This window comes from Canis lupus, chromosome 22 (assembly GCF_048164855.1).
Source record: "Canis lupus baileyi chromosome 22, mCanLup2.hap1, whole genome shotgun sequence".
NCBI classification, from domain to species: Eukaryota; Metazoa; Chordata; class Mammalia; order Carnivora; family Canidae; genus Canis; species Canis lupus.
This window is the reverse complement of record NC_132859.1, coordinates 32,399,901-32,422,635: the sequence shown is the minus strand read 5'-3', so window position 1 is coordinate 32,422,635 and position 22,735 is coordinate 32,399,901. Positions and strand designations below refer to the sequence as shown.

Below are 22,735 nucleotides of genomic sequence, written 5' to 3'. Positions count from 1 at the left end.
TATATTTGATAAAATTGTTATGAAAAACCAACTATAATTAAATAAGCTTTTAGATATTATTATTAAAGAAGTCACACAAAATACTCTACACAAATACTTCTACATACATATGTAATTTTTTAAACATTTTAAGCACAAATTTTATCATTCCTTTTTGGAAAATACCTACTGGCAAATACCATCTTGCCATTATCAAAGAAAACAACGTTTTCCAGTAATAGATAGGAATACTGAGAGCTTGTTTGACTTGTGCACAGGCTGCCTGAAATGCTAAAATAACAAACACATTTCATTTTCCTACCTACCTACTCTTAAATATGTTTAAAATGCCTACTTATATTTTATAAAATATGCAGTTCCACAGGAAGACAGAAAAAGCCAAATTATGAATAGGCTACCTCTATGCATTTCTACTGTAAAAACTAAGATCTACCTGTTATCTAATTAGTATGTATGTCATTAGAATCTCTGAGAAACAAAATATCAGACACAGGGTGTCACAATATTTTTAAAGTGTTTTTATAGAAATAAAGCATATTCTATTATTTTGCTTCTGAATTTTTCAAGTATGCTTGTTAATTTTACTTGGTATATAACTTTCAAGAAAAAAATCTTTTCGTATTATTCAGAAAAATACAAATAACTGGACAATAGTATATGTGAAAACTTCTACATCTCACTGGTAGTCAAATAAATATAAAGCAACCATGAAATATTACTTTTCATCTACTGGGTTGGCAAAGATTAAAAAAGATAAGGAATCCTCAGAACTGAGCAGAGTGAAGGGAAGTACTGTATTATCACTATGTTGATGGCCATGACGTAAACTGCTACAATTTTTCTGGAGGGCAATTTGTCAACCTTTAACGAAATTCTACAAATATATATATAAACCCATCTACCCAGAAGTTCCATGTCAACAAATTTAGCCTCAGGTAATAATTATGCAAGCATACAAAATATGTAATTAAAAGAATGTTAATCACATCACTACTATAACAGAAATATTGGCAACAGCTTATGTTCAATAACAGTAAATTAAATTGGTATATTTATACAATGGAATATTATGGAGCCTCGATAATTCTAAGGCGGTTATGTGTTTATTGGAAAATAGAGTGTTGCGTGAAAACAGAATACTAGGTAAAAAGTAATTCTAAAACCAGGGGGAATATGGCCCAATATTTATGTATCTATTTGTGTGCATGCATACAATATATTTTTATGCAGAGATCAAAATCTCAAAAAAGATATGTAAAATGGCATGAATAATTTTTGGGTTAGGATTACAGGTAATTTAAATTCTTTCCTTTTGCTTCTCCAATTACTTTGTTATTCTGTAACAAACATGTAGACTTTGCAGAGTAAAAAACATTAAAGTATTTACACAGTAGACATAAAAAATGTAGGTTTTGAGTATAGGAGTAATTATCTATATTATGTATAAGAAAATATAATCCCCAAAAAGATATAAAGCAATTTATACTTTACAAATAAACAGATATCTGAATTAGAACACTAAAATATATATCTATATTGAAAGAAATACAGAATTAAAAAACTTTGGGATATGCCAGTACTTTATTATTGCTTTTTTTTGGCCATAATATGTTATTCCCAGATAGTTTCATTAAATGGGTATCTTCCCAGAGAAATAATATTATCATTGATGGTTAAATATTCACCTGAAGCTCTGGTATCAGATACTTCAGACACAGTTAACAATGTCATATAAACAAAACTGCTGTAGATTTAGTAAAAAGAGGCATAAACATATTGATTATATAAGAAAATCAATGTACTAAGAATTGTACTGAGATACAGCACTTGCAAGTACTTGCCCTATTTAAAACTAGTATAGTAAATTTGATGAATATTACATAATTAAAATTGCTTTCACTGCCTTATTAAAATTTAGATGACTTCTGGAAGAAATTATTGGAATAGCTCATCTGATTTTGAAAAATTAGCTACTGTAGAGTGAGGATGTTCAAACTAATGAAGTCCTCTTCCCAAAATGTTCCTATGGCTTGAAGAGACTTCCAAATCACTCCACTGACGTTTAAGTGTACTGGAGTGCTACAGTATTTATTTTTTCACATTTTTATTTATTGATTTTTTAAAGTGATAAATTTGGCTAAATGGTTTATATGTTAAATTATTTAATCTGAGCATGAGAGCATTTACAATCCTCACTAAGGATTCCAAATGTAAGAAAAGTCATTTCATGGATCTCATTATGCTATAGACTAATTTTATGAAATGGATATCTGATAACCAATAGAGAGCCAATCAGGTTTATCTGTGAACCTTTGGTCTCACCAACAATTCTAACACCTACTGCTAACTGGGTTCATTCTTCAGAGCATTGGAAATGTTTCATTAATCTAAGTATGTGGCTAATATTGATGGAAAAAGATGAGGGCAACAGAGAAAACAACCAAGACAACTCCAAATGCAGCCTATTTAGAAGAATAGATTAGATTAGAAAGGCATGGACATGGTACTTCAAAACTATTAATAAAAAAAGTCTTTAGTTAATAGCTTTCAAGACACCACAAACTTCCCCCTTAGAACAGCGTATCTGTCTACAAAATCTGGTTTCTAAAATTGGTAAATTAGTGATGATAAATTTTTTAAAAACTTCCCACGGGTTTCAAATAAATGTGCATTTAAATTGAAATTTGAGTTACCAAAATTTGATTTTTCCTTTGTCCTAAGAAACTGTTTAATCATATTCATTCAGTGGAAGAGCTTATTTTTTTTCTGGTAATATTCTTGACAGGTACTAATTTAGCTTTCTTTTTTTTTAAAACAGAAATACTGGCAAATATTTACTCCCAGTAAAAGGAAGCCTACTGCGTCAAAGTAGAGCTTTCGAAAGCAGACTATATAGCTGTGGTTCAGATTTTCCTTGTAAGAATTAATATATATATATCCCTGTAACTGATACCCTCCTGCTTCTATTTTTGTCCCACCCAGCCATCCAGAATAAGGCCTAAATCCCATACCACAGTTCCTAAAGCATTTGAGGAGAGATATCACATTCCTCCTATGTCCTATTTTTACTAGTAAACATCTCTAGGTTAACTATGTATAATTCAATGGAAAGTACATGGTCTGTGAAGTCAGAAATCAGTAAATTCTTGGTGGTCTATTATAGGAAACTGCTCTAAGCCTCATCTAAATTTCCTCATCTGTGAAAAGTAACACCCAAGGAGGGTGTTTTAGAAAAGAAATGAGTTGGTACAACTGATATCCACTGTAGTGTTTTAACCAGTGAAGAAATTCAAGAGTGTAGATGACTCTCCCCAGCTTATTCTTGTTTGCTCTTAAAATGAAGAGCTTAGAAGTGAATGAGGCACTCCAGATACAGTGCGATTGGTTTGGAGTTCTGAGGATTGTACTCCTAAAAATGTCTCCTTGAGGCTTCAAGAATCTTAAGTTCCCACAGAATTTTAGTTAGCCAAAAGCCCACAAATATTATTTATATGAAAATAAAGTAGGTCTCTCCTTCTTGTATCATGATTTCTTTCTGTACTGAAATACTACACATTTAAGCTGTGTTAAATTCCATCTTGTTTTGGACCATCCTTTTGAGGCCTTTTTGGAAACTGCATTATTTTATCTAATCTACTAGTTCTCCCTTCCAGCTTTAATCTTAATCTACATGTTTCTGTCATGCAGGATTTAGATAAGCCTACACATTTTCTGAGATGTACATTTCAGATGCACAAAATACCCTATACCAAACTCACAAGCAGCACAACTACTTGATTTGAATTTTCCCTCCTCTTCCCCACTCTGTATTTCCTTTACAGAAGAGGCAGTCAGAGAAAGGTTCCTCATCACTGGCAGTGCAATAAGTACTCCCAGTGATTTATGGACTGGCCCCAAGTAGAATGAAAGACATAAGGTTCCCATCCAGTAAAAGGAGAAAATAAATATGACATGTACTATGGCTTTATCACTGAAAACCAAACCTAATGCAAGTATGGGTGATCACCAATGTCACCAGCTCTGTCAGTTCGGATAAATGTATCATGTAATATAGAAAGGAACACAGGCTTTGGGGTCAGACTTCTGGGTTCAAGTACTGGTAACACTACTATTTGCTTGCTGTGTAATGCTAGGAAAGTTACTCAGTTTTTCTGTGTCTGGGTTCCTTCTTTGGTAAAATTATAGTTATTACTTCTGCTGTGGTAAGAAACAATATCCAAGCATCAATGGAAAGGAAGGAAGGAAGGAGGAGAGAGGGGAGAAAAAAGAGAGGGAGGGGAATTACAGAAATTCATGGTAAAGGTATAGTCCTATTTTTACTTTTTTAAAACTGTCCATTCTAAACTACAACTCAAGCAAGTTTTATTTCCCTCTGCATTGAGAGATTAAGTCAGGTCAAATGAGAGTTTTTTTCTTGGTGGCCAATACACAGTCAGTGTCCTTAGGGACTTTACCTTTCCAAAATGAAGAATAAATTTACTCATCAAATAACTGACTTACAGGCAGTAGAAAGGAATGTGAAGAATTTTTAAAGTATATAATCTTGTCTTAAATAAGTGTAAGTTCCCCTATGGGTCATTAATTAGTTATTTATATTAATCAACTATTACAAATACTTTTTCAATAAATTTTCTTGGCATCACTTTCAAGTCTTTGTAGGTCATACTTTCCATTCTAGCGCATGTGTACTTCATGTGATCAGCTGAACTGTGGAGGCATCAAAACTCCATAGCTGGTGCCCTGAGACCTGCCTGATGGGGCTCCCTCCACATTCAGGCTGGCTCTGGGGCTTGGCTCTGGCCTCAGCTTCAGGCTATGTCTGGTTTCCTGGGTTCTAGGGCTGGCATAAGCCCATTATCACTCACTTAGTCCCACTCATAATATGCTGCTTTATGTTACATTATAGCATAAACCACAGAAAAGAGACATTGAGAAATGATGAGAAAAAGCAATGAAATATGAGTAAGGAGATGGGGTAGGAAATAGCCTATATTTTTTCACATTTGGTTTCCTTTTCCACACAATTAGCCCTGGGAAGTTGTCTATGTTAACAGAATAGACATGCATTCCTAGATATGTATATTTAAGAATATGTATATGTATATACATATACAACAATACATATTGCTAAAAATGGATGAACACTTTATACTGACCTTAGGGGGTTTAAACGGATAGTCTGGTGAAAAGGTAATGTCAAGAAAGAACACCCCTCCTTCATAGACAGATCCTGGGGGTCCCAATATAGTTGACCTCCATTCATAAATGTTGTCTCCTTTGGGTCCAGCACTGAAATAAGACATACAAATGAAATGTACTTAGAGATTATGTAAACCCTGGAATTTAAAAAATTCTAGTTATGGTAACAATAAATTGAGCAATTCCACAAAAACACAACAGAAACAGGGTAATTCTGTATGATGATTCATTTGTCAATATTATTAATACTCTATAAAGAAAAGATGTTGGTATTACTTAATAAAACAGAACTAGGAAGATTCTGTTTTGACATTCACAACCCTGCACCTATTGAACAAAAGATTCCTAGGATCAAAGACCAGAGGTAGGAGCACAAATGTTTAATAAAGCATGAAATTATTCATACGGTCCTGAAAAAGAGGATATAGTCATAGGGTGAAAGAAACAACTTTTTTGAAGGACAGAAGGGCCATTAGAGAAAAAAAAAGTCTAATAAAAAGTAGTCTAATTCCTTTGTTAACAACTAAGAATACAAATGAGGTTCAGGGAGATCAGTAAATGTTCATTATCTATAAAACTCAGCTCAAATATCATATATCATCTCAATCTTTCTCTTTTCTCTCCAGCCAAAGAATCTCTGCCCCCTTAACCCCTATGTATCATGAATAGTTTGGTTTATAGAAAACAAGATGTATCATTGTATTTTATAACCATGTTTTTAATTAAAAAGAATTTTTTTTTTTTAATGTAAGTTCTATGCCAAATGTGGGGCTTGAACTCACAACCACAAGATCAAGATTCACATGCTCTACCAACTGAGCTGGCCAGGCATTCCTGTAATTGTTTTTAAAGTGTTTACTTTTCTGTCTCTCCCTAGAAGGTCCTTGAGGAATATATTTTTTGCCTTGTCTTAGAGCCTATTAAGTATATATTGGTTCAATGATGATGGATTAATAGGAATTCAAGTGAAGCCACATGACTACTAGTAGTAAACATCTGCCTGAGTCTCAGACAAACTCACTAAGGAAAATAAAGGCCTGCATGAGTCAAGTTAATTATATTCTCAAATGAACAGAAGGGCAAAATGAGATTATAATTTAGCTTTTCAGTGTTCTTTTTTTGCTACTTCAAGCTAATACCTGCATCTAATAGCCATAAACGCCTCTCACATACTGTAGCCAAGTGGGCAACCCTTTGGGGAAGATTTGATTGTCAACAAAAATTTAGCTACTACTCTTTATTTTGAAATTAGTTTACATCTACAAAAACTTAAGCAGTATATCAAAAAAGCACACATCTTAACTAAATTGGGATATATTCTGGGAATGCAAGGATAGTTTAATAATAGAACATTATTAATGTAATTTACCAAACTAAGAGATTTAAAGTTGAAAAAAAATGGATAATCTCAATGGGTGTAGGAAAAGCACTCAATAGACTTCAATAATAGCCATTCATGATTAAAAAAAAAAACTTTCAGCAAAATTGGAATAGATGGACATTTCTTTTTTTTAAGATAGAAACTTCTTTAACCTGATAAAGAGCATCTACCAAAAATTTCATAGCAACTGATATATTCAGTGGCAAAATATCAAAAGCATATCCTTTAAAACCCACTAGATCTACTTCTAATCCTTACTGTACTAGAGATCATATTCATGATCTTTCATGTATGAAAGACACAAGGAAGGAAAAAATAATAGGTATATGGATTGGGATAGAAAAAATAAAACTGTGAGTGCTTGCAGTATTTATGTACACAGAAAAACCTATACACAATTTATTAAACTTAATAAAATTTTACAAAGTGGCTAGATACAAAATCAATATGAAAAATCAACTGCATTTCAACACATCAACAAAAATAGACATTTTAAAAAAAGGTTTTATTTGTTTACTCATGAGAGACACAGAAAGAAGGCAGAGACAGGAAGAGGGAGAAGCAGATTCTTCGCAGGAAGCCCAATGTCGGACCTGATCCCAGAACTCGTGGATCATGCTCTGTGCCGAAGGCAGATGATCAACCGCTGAGCCACCCAGGCATCCCAGAAAATATATTTTAAAATCTTTTATAATAGTATTAAAAATACCCCAAAAAACTATGGGTAAGTTTCATAAAAAATATTAAGACTTTAATAATGGAGGAAATAATAAAACTTATTGAAATACAAAGAGAATCAAATAAATGGAGGGAGATAACAAGTTTATGAGTAGGGAGACCAGCATCCTACAGATATCAACTTTTTCCAAACTGATCCAATACAATTCCAATCAAAAGTCTAACAGTTATTTAAAAAATGAAACTTGACAACTTGATGCTAACATGTGTTTGGAAGTTCAAAGGAACTCCTCAAACTTTTCCACACAATTACAGGAATCTGATACATGTCAGAAGTAATGGGGCTAAGAAAACAGTTTTTTGAATATGGCTAAGAGAAAACTGGATTTTTACTTCAATAAATGTACAAAACTTTGTTCTAGATGGATTAAGCACACATCAATGCAAAAGTCAGAAGTTTTAGAGGTTGCCTAACGAAACAGAAAAGATATTTGGATAACATAAAATAGACCAAATTCTAGTGTCCAGAGCATACTAATTCCTATGAATCAATATGAAAAGGACTAGCAATCCCTTAGAAAAGACAAAATAGGCACTTCCAAAAAGAAGAAACATGAATGGCCAATAATTTCATATGATTTATTCAATTTCATTAAAATCAGGAAAATGAAACTTAAAATTACAGTTCAATATTATTTTACACAATGTATAGGCAAAAATAAATGTGTGACAAAAAGAAGTGTTGATGAGGATGTGGATAAACAAAAACTTCTACACGTTGCTGAAGAGCTTTCAATGACTTTGGATAAGAAAGTGGACTTACCTACTTAAGTTGAATCTATACACTCCTATGTTCCAATATTTCAATTGCAAACTTAGGTACATACCTCAGGGAAATTTTTATACATGTGCACTAGAAGTCATACACAAGAATATTCATGGAAACACTATTTTTTTAATTTTTATTATTTTATTATTTTTTTAAAGATTTTATTTACTTATTCATAGAGACACAGCTAGAGAGAGAGAGGCAGAGACACAGGCAGAGGGAGAAGCAGGCTCCATGCAGGGAGCCCGATGTGGGACTTGATCCTGGGTCTCCAGGATCACACACCCTGGGCTGCAGGCGGCGCTAAACCGCTGCGCCACCAGGGCTGCCCAGAAACACTATTTTTAATAGCAAAATTGGAAACAACAAAAATGTCCATTGACAGAAAAAGGAATAAATTCACCCAAAGGAATACTACACAACAGTAAAAATATACTGATTAACATGGATAAATCTTAAAAGTGTCATATTGAATAAAAAAGCAAGTCTAAAGGATTATATATATATATATATATATATGTATATATATATATGTATGATACTATTTTCACCAAGTTTAAAAACAAGCAAACAAGAAAACAGATTGTTAAGGATACATACATATGTGGTAAGGCAAGAAAATAAATGAGAACAAAGCCCAAAAGAGTAGTTGCCTGGGTATAATCAGATGGTAATAGCAACACACAGGAACTTCAATGGTTCTAGTGATGTTCTACTTTTCAGTGCGTATGTTGGATTCAGGAGTTATCTGTTTTATTATTAGTCTTATAACTTACGTGTTTGATATGTTCTTATATATGTACCAAATTTTCATATATTTTTAAAAAGATTTTATTTATTTATTCATGAGAGATACTGAAAGAGAGAGAGAGAGAGGCAGAGACACAGGCAGAGGGAGAAGCAGGCTCCATGCAGGGAGCCCAAAGTGGGACTAGATCCTGGAACTCCAGGATCACGCCCTGGGCCAAAGGCAGGCACTAGACCGCTGAGCCACCCAGGGATTCCCCCCAAGTTTTCATATTAAGAACAAGTATGCCCCAAATAATGTCTACCAAAATGCTACAGGAGGAAAGCAAGTTGCAGCACACATACAGTGTGATCCTAATGTATAAACTAGAAATATAAAATAATATTTTATATTGTTTATGGATACATATCTATGTTAAAGTCTTTGAAGAAACAAACTGGATAGATAGGCTTATATTCAGGACAGTGGTTGTGCAGGGAACAAGAGAAAAGAGTAGAGTGATGGGACAGCTCTGAGATGAGACTGAAGAAGAGTTCAATTTTATCTCTAGTTTTAATTTCTCTTATTTGAAAAGGGTGAAGTAAAACAAAACAAAACAAAACCCCTGCAAAATAAAATCAAGTTTATTGCAAAGTGCTGAAATATACTGAGAAGCAAAGCAAGGGGCCAGAGTATAACATTCCTGCCCCATGTTCCTTTTTACCTAACCTCTCTTGAAGCTGACAGTGAAGTACAGACAAAATATATTCAGGCCAGATGACAATAAAGCTTTGGCAACAACAGTCTCTTGTTGCCAGACAAACTCACTCATTCAGATGAATAATACACATGGTTATGCCCTGAGCTATAATTAGACCCAATATGAATAGATAAGTTTATCAGAAGGAAGAACTTAAAAGTAGAGTAAATTATAGGTTTGTAGTTACAACATGACTTCAAGGTAGATGAAGAATTTAGTTTAAAAAATACACACAGAGAGAACACAGCTATGAAACAATGTGCATAGACACGTTACCTAAATACCAAGATATAATTTCTCTGAGTTACTTTGAGAAATTTTAAGATGACCTTCCAAGAATGGTCATCACAGTTAATTATATAATATAGGCTAACCGAGGAGTCACTAAATACAGCCACCAAGGAAAAGACTCAGAAGTAGAAGTCAAGAGATATCTCACAGAAGCAGGCAATGCCTGTAAGTTATTCACATTCAATTAGTGCTTGTTTTAAATTTTATTTGGCTCTCAGTCAGAATACCAAATTTTATTAGTTCTTTGAAGTCAGTAAGCTATCTATACAGTTATCAACAATGGATTAAATAGCATAGGTAACAGTATCACTCTGAGTTGGTTACACTGTCCAAATGTGTCTTTAAAAAAAAAAAAAAACAAACAGTATTAGTAGTGACAAACTATCTTGAACACAGATTAGTGTTTTAAAATGCATCTAAAACTTTTATTACTTCTTTAATATACACAAATTAAGTCTTAGCAGTCTGATCTGCCCTTCTCTATCACCTTAGAAGTAGCATGTCTGTACCACTTGCAATCCCAAAGCTTATAGCAGTGGTTCTTAAACTACAAAGCCCTCTGTCCTATTCTCATTTTGATATGTCCCAGTTAAGAAACTCTGGAATAAAAGTACAAAACTGGGTTGTACAATATGGTAACCATATAGCTACTGAGCACTTGAAATGTGGTTACTTATTCAGATATGCTGTAACTGTAAAATATATACCAAATTTTAAGACAGTATAAAGGAAAGTAAAATACATCATTACTTTTGGTTAATTACATGTTAAATGATAATATTTGAATATATTGGACTAAAAATATATTAAAACTAACCACCTGTTTCTTTTTATTTTTTTAATATGGTTCCTAGAAAATTTAAAATTACACATGTGGCTCATATTGTATTTCTGTTCAACAATAACTGTTCTAGAGCAGTGCTGTCTAATAAAACTTTCTGTGATAATGAAAATGTTTTAGTTCTTATCCTTATCCAGTATGGTAATCACTCACCACATGTGGCCATTAAGCACATAAAATGGAGCTAGTAAGAATGAGGAAATAGATTTTCAATTTCATTTGATTTTAAGGAATTTAAATCTAAATAACTTCATGTGGCTAGTGGTCACATATATTGGACAATATAAACCTACTGCTCCAGTAGTACATACTGACCAAATGTTTTTTTTTTTAATATGTCAGAATTATTTGGTTTTATATAAAATAGAAGAATGGGCTTTTATAGACTTTGGACCAAAAAAGTGAGAAGCAGAACCTGCAGACCATTTTATATTTTCAATGATCACTTCCCCCTTAAGTTAACCAAATAAAAGTACCGAGGTCACCTGCACAATAGAGCGAATGATGAAGAACATAACTGGACTCTGAGTCAGACTTTGCTCTTCTGAATCCTAGTTCTACCATGTAAGTTCTGTAGAGCCCTGAGTGAATATGTAATCACCCCATATAATCTTTCAATGTCTTCATTTCCTCATCTACAAAATGAGGCAACTACAGCACCAACCTTGCAGAGCAACTGTGAAGTTTTAGTAGAGTTATACCTACCAGAGCTTCGAAAATGGGGTCTGTAATGGCCCAAATGGTATGCTTCCAATGTCAGCTGCTCTTCTAGGTGTTGTTATGCTTTGTGATATATAATCCAGAAGCTCATGAACACAATCAAAAGATTAATTGCCTGATTTTATAAGGATTTCAAGATCCTAGGACTAGGAAACAGGCTACCAAGACCCATACATTAATAATCATTACCCCTACCACCATTATCACCATCATCATCTTGCAACGTAATCTTAGGATATATATTTAGATAGGGCAGAACTTTAGAAACCAACAGAAATCAAAGCTGCCACTTCCAGGAAATCCAATCTGTTGCTGAATGGAATGTTTATTTCACACCAGGATTTTCAGGCATGAGGATATTTAGCACTGTTTTCTCACTTGCAGTATTCTTTTTTCTTTTTTTTTAAGATTTTATTTATTTATTCATGAGAGACGCAGAGAGGAAGAGAGGCAGAGACACAACACAGGCAGAGGGAGAAGCAGGCTCCATGCAAGGAGCTTGATGTGGGACTCGATCCTGGGACTCCAGGATCACGCCATGGGCCAAGGCAGGCAGGAGCTCAATTGCTGAGCCACCCAGGGATCCCCTCACTTGCAGTATTCTAAATGATCAATATTCTTAATTTTATTTTCAGGTTTGATTTTTTAAAGAAGATAAACACAGCTAAGAGAGTTACATTCAAAATAAAATCCAATTAGATAAATCTATTAAAATGCAAATGTCAGTTAGCAAATTACAAATTAGTTGAATAATCAAAGTTGCCACTAAGAGAAATTCTGTTAGAGAATCAATGTTGTAAACTGCGTTCAGCTTTCTATGCTGCTGCCTACAGTGGATGAGCCCTTCTGTACATATAAAATATTACACACTTAACAATAAAAATGCTGAAAAGGATTAAACTCTGACTGTATTTAAGATCATAAGATTTTTAAATACATCTGAATACTTTCAGTGTGCTGTGACTCTAAGACCAAGAGTTTTTGGCTCTGTCTGCTGCCTTTTCATTTAACACTGACTCTAAGATAGAAAAAGAGTAAGGCAAAAAAAAAAAAAAAAAAGAGTAAGGCAGCCTAGGCAATTAGGGATCCTGGCTCCAGAGGACAAGAAATTTGCTTTCACAGAGTATCTCCCATGTGCCAACACTAACCTGAAATTGATGGGGACAGAATGGTGAAGAGAAGACAGTTACAAGGGATTTCTCTCAAGAGCTCTGGAAATCTCTGCTTATATGTCAGATTCCAAATAGTTGAATTCATCCCTTTCATAGTGAGCACAATGTTCACAGGCAAATGACATGCTGCACATATGTCCAAAATCCCTTTGAGAGTAAACAGCTGCAGGAATATTGAGCTTCTTGCTTATAACACAATAACGTATGTTTCTCTAATGACAAACGGGAAGGAAAAGAATAGCCCATCCCTTAAAAAAATGTGAAAGCAAGGCCTAGGCCAGTTACAGATAAGGATAGTAGGAAAGAGAGCTGAAGAAGGGAAATACCACAAAACTGTATGAATGAAATGAGAAAAAAAACATGTAGAAGTGTGGAGATTCGGGAGGGAAAATGTTTTCAGACTGTTCTCAGGGCCACGAGCTGATCTACTTGTTGCTAAATCCAACAATGGCTTCTGTTTTCATTTTACTGAAACTGTGGCTTCTACTCCCTGATTCCTAAAAAGCTCTCTTCCTCAGGTATCTCTCCGAGTCTCTCTCTACACTTTACGGTACTTCTCCAATTCTTTTTGTCCTCATCAATGATATCTCTTCAATGTCTGCCTTCCAAGGTTTCTACTCTCAGTTACCTTGTTTCTTCATCTTCATTCTAGGTATTCCATTATCTGCCTCTGACAATCAATCTATCAAATACTGATGGAATCTCTAATCCTGTGGGAAATCCAAGAGTCATCCTTGTCTATGCTTCCTCCTTCTCTTCTTTAAAATCCTCCAAAGCCTGTAGAATCCACCTCTGTAATCTGTCTACTGGCTGCATTAGCTCTCACTTAGATGATGGCATCGGCATGCTGTTTCCCCACTTCCAGTCTTGCTTTTCTCCAATTCATCCATCAAAGTGCAGATAGGGCAATTTCCAGAAAATCCTGTAAATGAAATCTTTTGTTTTCCTGCTTTCTCTGACTTCTTAATAACTTCAAGATCAGGCCCAAATTCCTTTCAAGCATTTAAAGTTTTTCAAAAAGATCTGGCTCCAGCTGACCTCCCTGGCCTCATCCCTGGCCACTCTTGTTTCCTTCAGCTCCATTCTCCAGTCATACTGGACTTACTTCTAAAACCTTCAAGGGAGGGTGCCTGGGTGGCTGAGTTGGTTAAGCATCTGTTTTGGCTCACATCATGATCCCGGAGTCCTGGGAATCAGTCCTGTACTGGGCTCCCTGCCTGCTTCTCCCTCTCCCCTTGCTCCTCCTCCTTGCTTGTGCTCGCTCTGTCAAATACATAAATAAAATCTTAAAAAAACCCAACATTCAAGGGAGGTGGGATTTTTCCTGACTCCTGGCTTGGATAAGATGCTTTTTGTCCTTTGGGCCTCAACTTAGCTACATTCTCCTTGGGGACAGCTCCCTTACCCTAAAAGGCTTAGTACTCCTTTGGAAGTGGTAACATTCTATGCAAAAACAGCATTATAAAAAGTAATTTATGGGACCTTTAATACTGGGAAAAGAAGAAATATTAAGAAACAGCATTCTCTGGGTCACAGGAAACAAAGAAATTCTTACAGCTAAGAGGGTATTGAGAAAACAGGCCGGGATCATAGCTCCTGAGAGGACAAATGAATGGTATTTTATAAACTCCTGAGGTTTCCTATATTTATATGTATTAATTTTTTTTGAAGACCAATAACATCAAAGTAGACCACAACATGTTAGGAGGTTAGCATACAACAGTGGTGATAGAAAAGATCCATTTTGTACACTAAGCTGTAAGCCAAACTGAAAGATGACTATTTTCTCCTTCATACATTTTCTTTCTAATCCTTAGCAGTCTGGTCCTTATTTTTGAAGTATTCTAAGAAAAATAATTATTTTATATTTTTTGCAAATGAGTGCTTAATTAATGGGAAGGACCTCTCTCCTCAATTACACTTTCCAGATTTGAGATGTAAAGATAAACAAACAAAAAAGGTTTCAGTTGACTGTAGAGATCTTTTACCGAATTGTACTTAAAAGTCACTGCTATCATTTACTTTGTATCCTATGTCAACAACTTAGCAGGGAGGAAGAAACTGGAGAAAAACAGGTTTTTAAACAAAGAATAATTACTGCTTAATAATCACAAAACCTCCTTCCCCAGGGAAGGCTATAACTAGTAAGATGGCTTTGTTAGTGAGTAAAACTAGCCTTCTGTAAGTTATTGAGGAAGAAGGACTCAGTGAGTTGATGACACCTTAGACTTCTTGCTTCTTTCTAAATTACATGTACAGTGTGAGGGGTGGGTGGATCTGTGTATTTTTCTCAATGTGTAATAGATTGCAGTGAGTACACAGCTTCACAGTAGACTTAAAATTTTAAGACATAACTGTATGAAATAATGAGGAGGAAGAAACAGAGAAATTGGGAAGCAGGAAAAAAGACTACAGGGAAAAACTGCACATCGTTCCTTTTCCTCCTAAGCTTCATTTTTATAAGATATATTCACTTATAAGGACAAAGACAGTCACAGTCAAAAAGAACCAAATCTTATCTTATATATGTGGGTTGTTAGAAATAAGATTACAATTATAAAGACTTGGGAGACCATCTAGTTCAACTTCTTCACAACACAGAAGAAGCAGAAGCATTAGAACTGGACTGGAATTTCACTGAGTTAGACAATTAGGCATAAAATCCAGCAGAATTACTTAAAATACTAAATTATAAGATTTTTAATCCTTTAGTTAGTTAAAAGGACTCTAGAAATAAGTTAATCGAGTTACTCATAGCTTTTTTTTATTCTCCCCTTCTCAACATACCTTATAGAAAAATTACCTCCTTCAGCAGTGCAGTGAATCTTAGCATGTCTTTGGTGGGGGATTATAACTTGAAAAATGAAAATGCTCCTCTCCCATTGAAAATCACTTCTATCAAAGCTTTCATTTCAAAAGTGATAAAATTAAGGTTCTGCAAAGTGAAATGCTTTGCTCAAGACCACACCCATAGAAGAAAACTTCAGCCTTCTAATCCTAAGGAGAGGCTCTTCCTGTTTCACAACTGCTGTCAACTCAAGTATGAAGACCCAACTGTAAAAACTATATAGTTACCATTATGATGAACTGCCCTGTGTAAGACAGGAGACCAGAGATAGACACTAACACTTGGGTTTTCTTTTACCTTTTTATCCTGGGCATGTTTCAAGGACTAGATTCAGACTTGGTGAAAAGCCACTTTTATTTTATCTACCAAATTATTTTTATATTTAGCTTTCAAAATTAGAAACACTGATCTTATGCTGCTCTCTCCATTTCCTTAGCAAATGTACCACTTCTTGCAACCCTGCTTTTGTTGCCCACCTCCCACCCTGATGCTTGTGCCTTTTTTCTATTCTGTGTAAGAGATGAAAGGTCTAAAGGTACTCAGGACTTCCAGAATCAGCCTCTTTCTCTGTACTGTGAGCAATTTTGGCATGGGAGCTGGCCAATGTAGCAAGTAATGTTTCTGTATTATTTAAAATCGCCCCCCCCCCCGCATGCATTTGTTAGACAGGAAGGCGGTAGAGCTGTAATAGGTCTATTGATCTTATCTGCAGGTTAAATAAGCTTTTGAGAAGGGTGCAAGCCACTGTTGCCACTACACAGTTTGGAGGAAGCCAAATCCTTCCCAAAATGTTTTAGTTCTCAAAAATGTTACTACTCACAGAGGACAGAGTGTAAAGATCCCTGGTATTCCAAATGCAGCTTTATTGTTTTCTAACACTTCTAATATTGTATCAAAGTAAAAATTCATTTGAAAGTTCTGATGGGGCAGATCTTAGCCACAGTTAACTATTCTTAGACAAGATAGTTAAGGTTTAATCTGTTTATTTGTACATAGTTTTTATATCAAGGCAATTTGTTACCCAACTAGATTAAATACCTCCAATATATTCAATATTGAATATTCAATAATTTCATTGGCTGAGAAATCTTTTGTTTTTGGATAGGAAAATGGTAAACAGTAATTTCTTCATATGGTTGTCTCATTTATTCCCAAAAATGTTGGCTGTGGTATCCCACAACCTGCATTTTTCTTTGTATCCCTGACATTGTTATCTGGCTCCAGGACCCACCATCATGGCTGTCTCCCCAGCAGGTCAACTAGAAGGCCAATGGTGAAAGTAAACTGCACACACAGATATACAATAAATGTTTGTGGAACAATAATAAATAAACATCTTTTTTTAAAATTTTTATTTATTTATGATAGTCACACAGAGAGAGAGAGAGAAAGAGAGAGGCGCAGAGACATAGGCAGAGGGAGAAGCAGGCTCCATGCACCAGGAGCCCAATATGGGATTTGATCCCGGGTCTCCAGGATCGCGCCCTGGGCCAAAGGCAGGTGCTAAACCACTGCGCCACCCAGGGATCCCAATAAATAAACATCTTTAGTAAAAGACTAGTCTATTATTATAGCATAGTAGTAAAGACTGGGCATCAGATCAAGACACCCAGGGGTCTGAATCCTGGCTCTGCTAACTGTGTGAATTAAAGCAAGTTATTTAGTCTCCTACTGTTCCTTCGCTTTTGAAAGAGTGGCTCCCTCATAGAGTTGATGTGAGCATTAAATGAGTTAATATATATAAACAGCTTAGAACAGTTGCCCAGCTTGTAGTAAGTGTTATAAAAGTTAGGCCATTAATATTATCAGGTTAAGTAGAAACTAGTAGGGCTGAATCAGGGTCCTGAAGCTCACCTGATCCTTTACTCCTGGACCCAAGACATGGAAATAGGAAGCGTTTCTTTTTAGGGGATCTGACTTCCCTTTTCTGTATCTGGTGTACGACACCTTGTATGCTAATGTCTCTCTTTGTCCCCCATACTTCTCCCTATTTAATACGGAGCTCATGAAACAAAATGACAAGTGACTGCTAAGTCCTGGCTATCTTGGTTTATAATTCAGTAAAGAATAACTTAAAAAAAAAGAATAACTTCAGTTTTTCACGTTCCATTCTATAAAAACAACTGACATTGTACCAAGCCCAAATTCTCAGATGCCGTATAATAATAATGGCTTTAAAATTCATTCTCTCACCTCCATGGTACACACACATTACCACTTCAACCACAACAAATAACAAAATATAGAGGGACTTTTTTCCGCCCAAGTTCAGGAGAAGAAAAGCTAAATGTCAGCCCTGTAGAGGAAGGTGCCAAATGGCTAAAACAGACCCTACTGTAAATAATAATCCCGCATTAAAAGACACTAAATGATTGTCAATGAAAGACAGCATTTAGCAGACTTAATTAAAAATCTCCCTATGATTACTTCAGAAGATCAAGATCTCCACCAAGACCAAAATGCTAGCTATTGGGTGCTGACACTTATTTTCAAGAGTTCCCCACCTTTTCTTCAGTGCTTATTATATGTAGAGCACTGTGCTATGATCTGGGCAGATGAAAAACGGTCCCGATCCCCAAGGGGCTTCTTATCTGGGCAACACAGGAGAAGGCAAGATGTATGTGCTCTATGGTATTTATAATTAATATGCGATGGGAATCCTGTAAAAAGAATGATTTCATTTGCTGGTGGGTAGGCTTTCTTACACCAAAGCACTACCAGCTCTTGTTTCAGCAGTAACCTGAGAAAAAGAAACATCAGACTTATCAGATGGGGTTTGAACATATCCCACAGGTGGTTTCTAACATGAAGTGTATCTTCTCTAAGGAAAGGCTTCATAAAAAAGATGGCAATTAAACCAGGTTGGAAAGATAAAGTAGATTTCCAAATGTATAGGAAGATGAGGCATAACAGGTTAAAAGCATTGCATGGAAAGCAGAGAGGAGGAAAGTGAGTTTCCTGTTGGGAGAACAGCAAAAATGCCAGCTGTGGTTAGATAATCTAGGGCTTCAAATGCCATGATAGGAATTGGATATGGATTCTAGAGACCTGTAGTTTTCAAATTTGTTGCTTCTAGAAGCTGTAGGGATCCAATGAGGTCTGTTGGGATCACTAATCTCTCTCTTCCCTCCCTACCTGAGTTTCAGTGAGAGAAATTCTACTGTGTTTACAACCTGCCCCAACACACGTATATACTCAGCACATGATTTCTTTGAACAAAGGGAGTCCAATGCTTTAAAAGAAAAGTTTGAACTGCTTCTGGAACTTAAAAAAAAAAAAAAAGCCTGGGTCTTATTCCAGATTAATTGAATCAGAATTTAACGAGCACCTAGGGTTGAGAATGACATCAGAATGTGAAGTCACTGAGGGCCTAAAAGTGTGGTCTAGAGACCAAGAGCATTATTCAATCCTACCTTATCAGAATCTACATTTTAAAAAAGATCTCCAACACCAATAAAAATACATTTATTATTAAAAAAATAAATAAAAATGAAAAAGATCTTCAGATGACTGGTTATGTACATTAAAGGTGGACAGGCACTGAAGGAAGGTTCTAAGTAGGTAATCACCCAATGAAATCCGTGTGATATAATTTACTGATCATCTTCTACTTGTCAGACATGATTGCTGGGTACTTTTTATACTTCTGTGAACCTCATTTTTCTTATCTGGAAAAGGAAACTTTATTTACATTATGGGGCTGTCATAAGAATTAGATATCCATAAAGTGTTAAGTATAGTGCCTGGCAAAAAGTGTTTTAAAAATGGTTAACTATTACCATTAACATATATTTGTTTGAATTATTGCCATTCTGCAAAATTACTGCTATCTGAAACTAAGGGTCAAAGAAGTTTAATGGCTTGACAAAGGTTACACAGTAAATGGTGGAAATGGATTTCAAATCTAGGACTGTCTCATTCAAAAGCTTATCTTCTTTCCCACACAATGCTCTGACATCAAGGCTTTGTGTAGACTGGAAGTGGGAGAAACAGAAGACAAGGCAATACTGATGATAAACTAAATGGTGCTAGTATTAGCTTCCACACTTCTGTTTAAGAGAGTAGAATTGGCCAAAATTACAGACAAGTACTAATAAAAAGCATATCTGAGTTACATAAATCCTGACATCATGTAAACACTTAGCAATTTAGTTAATATTTATATATTTAGCTAGTATTTAACAATATTTAATCTCTAGATAGGTTTATAGAGTTCACAAACCACTTTCACATGCATCACAGTCTTTACCCTTAACCACAACTATGTTAGATGGGATTATTATTCTAAAATGAGATTATTCTATTTTTTCTTCCCCGAGCCCCTATTTAATACATAAACCTGGATTTCCTAATACCTTATAGTGGCTTTCATGTTAGGCCCTGTGTTAAAAAAACAATCGAGATTTTTAATGACATGTATAGAGTTCATCTCCTCTCCTTTTTCCTGTTAGCTGATCAGCAAAGGTCCGAAGATAGATGGGTTTTGGTGAAAGGAAATAAGAACAGGGCAGGTAGCATAGGTATATCTATCTTGTTTGCTCCAGTGAAGGAATGGAAGGTACCTGACTGAGCTCTGGGATAGTTCTCAGCAGAAGTGTTGCCTCGACTGGAGGAAGAGTTTTTAAGAGATAGCTCCACAAAACACCTTAGTAGAGATGAGAGAAAAAGTCACCAAAGAGAAAACTAAGAAGTTACTTCTTGCCTTTTGGTGTATTCATAAAATATACTGAGTTGTGTCCTCTGCTTCCTATATAATTTGTGCCAACATTTCTATGAGGCATCCTTAAGAGTCTAAAAATTCCTGATTCTGTAAAGAATACATGTTTTTAAAAGCAAAGCAAACAAAAGGATCTAGAAACATTTTATTCCTCACAATAATTGCAGGGGTGGAGCTATGACAATACTTTCATACTGCTTAGTCTAAGGATAGCCCATTATGCCCCTTGCTTTCATGAAAGATTTTGTAGTCTGCCCTTGTAAAACATTTATGGAAGGGACTTCCAGCACTCAACTTAGTGATTTAATATTATACAAAGTTCATTAGTCATGGTATCTACATCAATTTTCTACAGAAGCTATTATTACCTTTATGATTTCAGTCACTGCCTTCTTTGTAAGCAAAATAAACAGAGATTTTACTGAAGCTCTGCTATTTAAGAACTACCCATTTGTAGTATCCCGTAATAATTCCTGTCAGTGTAGGCTATCTTTGAGGGGTTTAGTGGTTTTTGCTTTTGGCAGTGCTACAATGCTGGAAATAACTTATACTGCCCATCCCCATCTTACAGTGTCTGCTAATAAGTTAGGGTTGTTGGCTGCCAAGCAGATTTAATTTACCCACTTCTCAGCTTGCATTAACCTTTGAATAATAAAGCACAGCTGAGGCTGCTGTAAGAAACAAACCGAGGAATGAATAATTAAAAACACCTCCTCAGCCTTGGAAAGACCAATTCCTAACCATTAGGGAAGATTTAATTGTGGCTGAAGCATTAAAAAGGCGAACTGTATTCTTTATAAACTGAAACAAACGCTAAGGACATAGTGTGACTACAATAGATGTAGTATATGAAAAGCAAAGCTCTGAAAGCACTCAGTCATCAGTTCAAATGAAAAAAAGTAATAGTAGTCTGATTCTAAAGGAAAACAATTACTTCTAAAGATGGGCACTCTTACTGTCTACATACAGAAAAAAATTGCTACTACTTATAAAAAGCTATTATTCATCTGATACAGGTGGACTGGCTGGAATAGCATTTGAAGGGATAGAAATGTTAAAGCTGAAACAAAAGGTTGAGAACAGAACAGATTACAGGAAACTATCTTCTTTGAATCTGTCAAGTGCTTATGCCAGCTGGGATTCTTTGCTTTTGATGGATTTAATTTTCCTTTGGGAACCCAAATCTAACGTAGCTGTCATATTTATGTGTTAAGATCACTAAACAGTCACTGCTGTTTTATATACTTGCTAATATCTAATAACATATTCACACCAAAAAGTATCCTCTTTATCTGAATAGCTGGAAACAATTTTCTGTTCCTAGACCTCCAGCAAAGTGGAGGACATCTCCCTAAATCAGGATGGGCAGTTTCCTCCCATCACTGACTTTAAAGTATGTCTGTTTAATTCTTTAAATTAGGAAATTTTTCTTGCACTTTTTTTTTTGGCTCAATTTAAGGTCTTTTCTCTCTATCTCTGTTCAAAACGTCAGTGCCCTTCTCATAATAACCTTTCAATTACTGGGAGTTAGGGAGGTACCAAGCAATTTTTTCTGTACCAAGCAATTTTGTGGCTTTTAAAATGGGTTTAGTCTTCATATTTATGCTTCTTTTGGGTCTCTGAATCTTCTCTAATTTTTGGTCTATCTAACTTAAAGATGATTCTTTGTACATAATAGGTAAAAGGATGACCAAATGAGAACAGAATTGGAGTTGCTGTTTTGCTATACACTAACTTCTCATTTGGGAGAACAGGAATACTATCTTTTTGTTCTTGAGGGTTATATTCTTAATATTTTCATGTGTCACATGAATTTTTGACGTAAGAAAACTGTTGGCTTATGCTGAACTTGTTTCCTGCTGGGACTAAAAATCTTACAGTTCTATTTGTAATTAGTCACCACGGGAAACAGTTCTCATTACTCCAGTTTCTTCTGAACATCACTATACACTTGCCACCACCCTCAAATGGTCAGATACTTGTTTAAATTTCCTTCGGTGTTCAGTCTATTGTATTTTTATCAGAATTAGTCATTTTCTAACACTTGGTTTCACTCCAGCTCCAGCAAAATAAATGATCCCTACCCTTGGTTTCCCACAGGCCATGACTTCTGTCTCTGTTACAGCACTTACCTTAGGCTAAGTTGTCCTGAGCCTTCAGCAGCAGCCTGGAATCTCAAGGGGGCAGGTGTTTTGTCTTACTCATCTTTGCATCCTAGTTACCCACAATGGTGTCTGGAACTCAGCAGATAGCCAAAGAGTATTTTTTGACTGAATATGAATTCACAAGGAATTGACACTTTTAACAGCAACCAAAGAGTTGAGGGGAGAATAGGTACTGAATAAACAGATGATTAACTTCTGTGTGTGTGTGGAGGGATTATATTTTAAGCTGTTTAATTTTTTAAATGTTTTAAATTTACAGAAACATTGCAGATACAGTATAGAGTCCTCATATGCCCAATAGCCAGTTTTCTTTATTATTAACATTTTACATTAGTATGGTACATTTGTCACAATTAATGAGCCAATATTGTACATTAGTATCATTAAAAGTCCTTAATTTATTGAGA

The 22,735-nt window shown here is 35.2% G+C and overlaps 1 protein-coding gene across 9 annotated transcripts in view; it reads right to left on the bottom strand.

Moving 5' to 3' along the window:
• Window positions 1–22,735, bottom strand: part of UBE2E2 (ubiquitin conjugating enzyme E2 E2) — a 471,670-nt gene that overhangs the window by 80,817 nt on the left and 368,118 nt on the right. For all 9 annotated transcript variants that reach the window (XR_012015007.1, XM_072792955.1, XM_072792951.1 and 6 more), the window contains one exon: window positions 5,157–5,289. Coding sequence is in view for 8 of the 9 variants with exons in the window: in XM_072792955.1 (XP_072649056.1) it covers window positions 5,157–5,289 (133 nt within the window). In the remaining variant the exon portion in view is untranslated. The remainder of the gene's footprint in view (window positions 1–5,156; window positions 5,290–22,735) is intronic.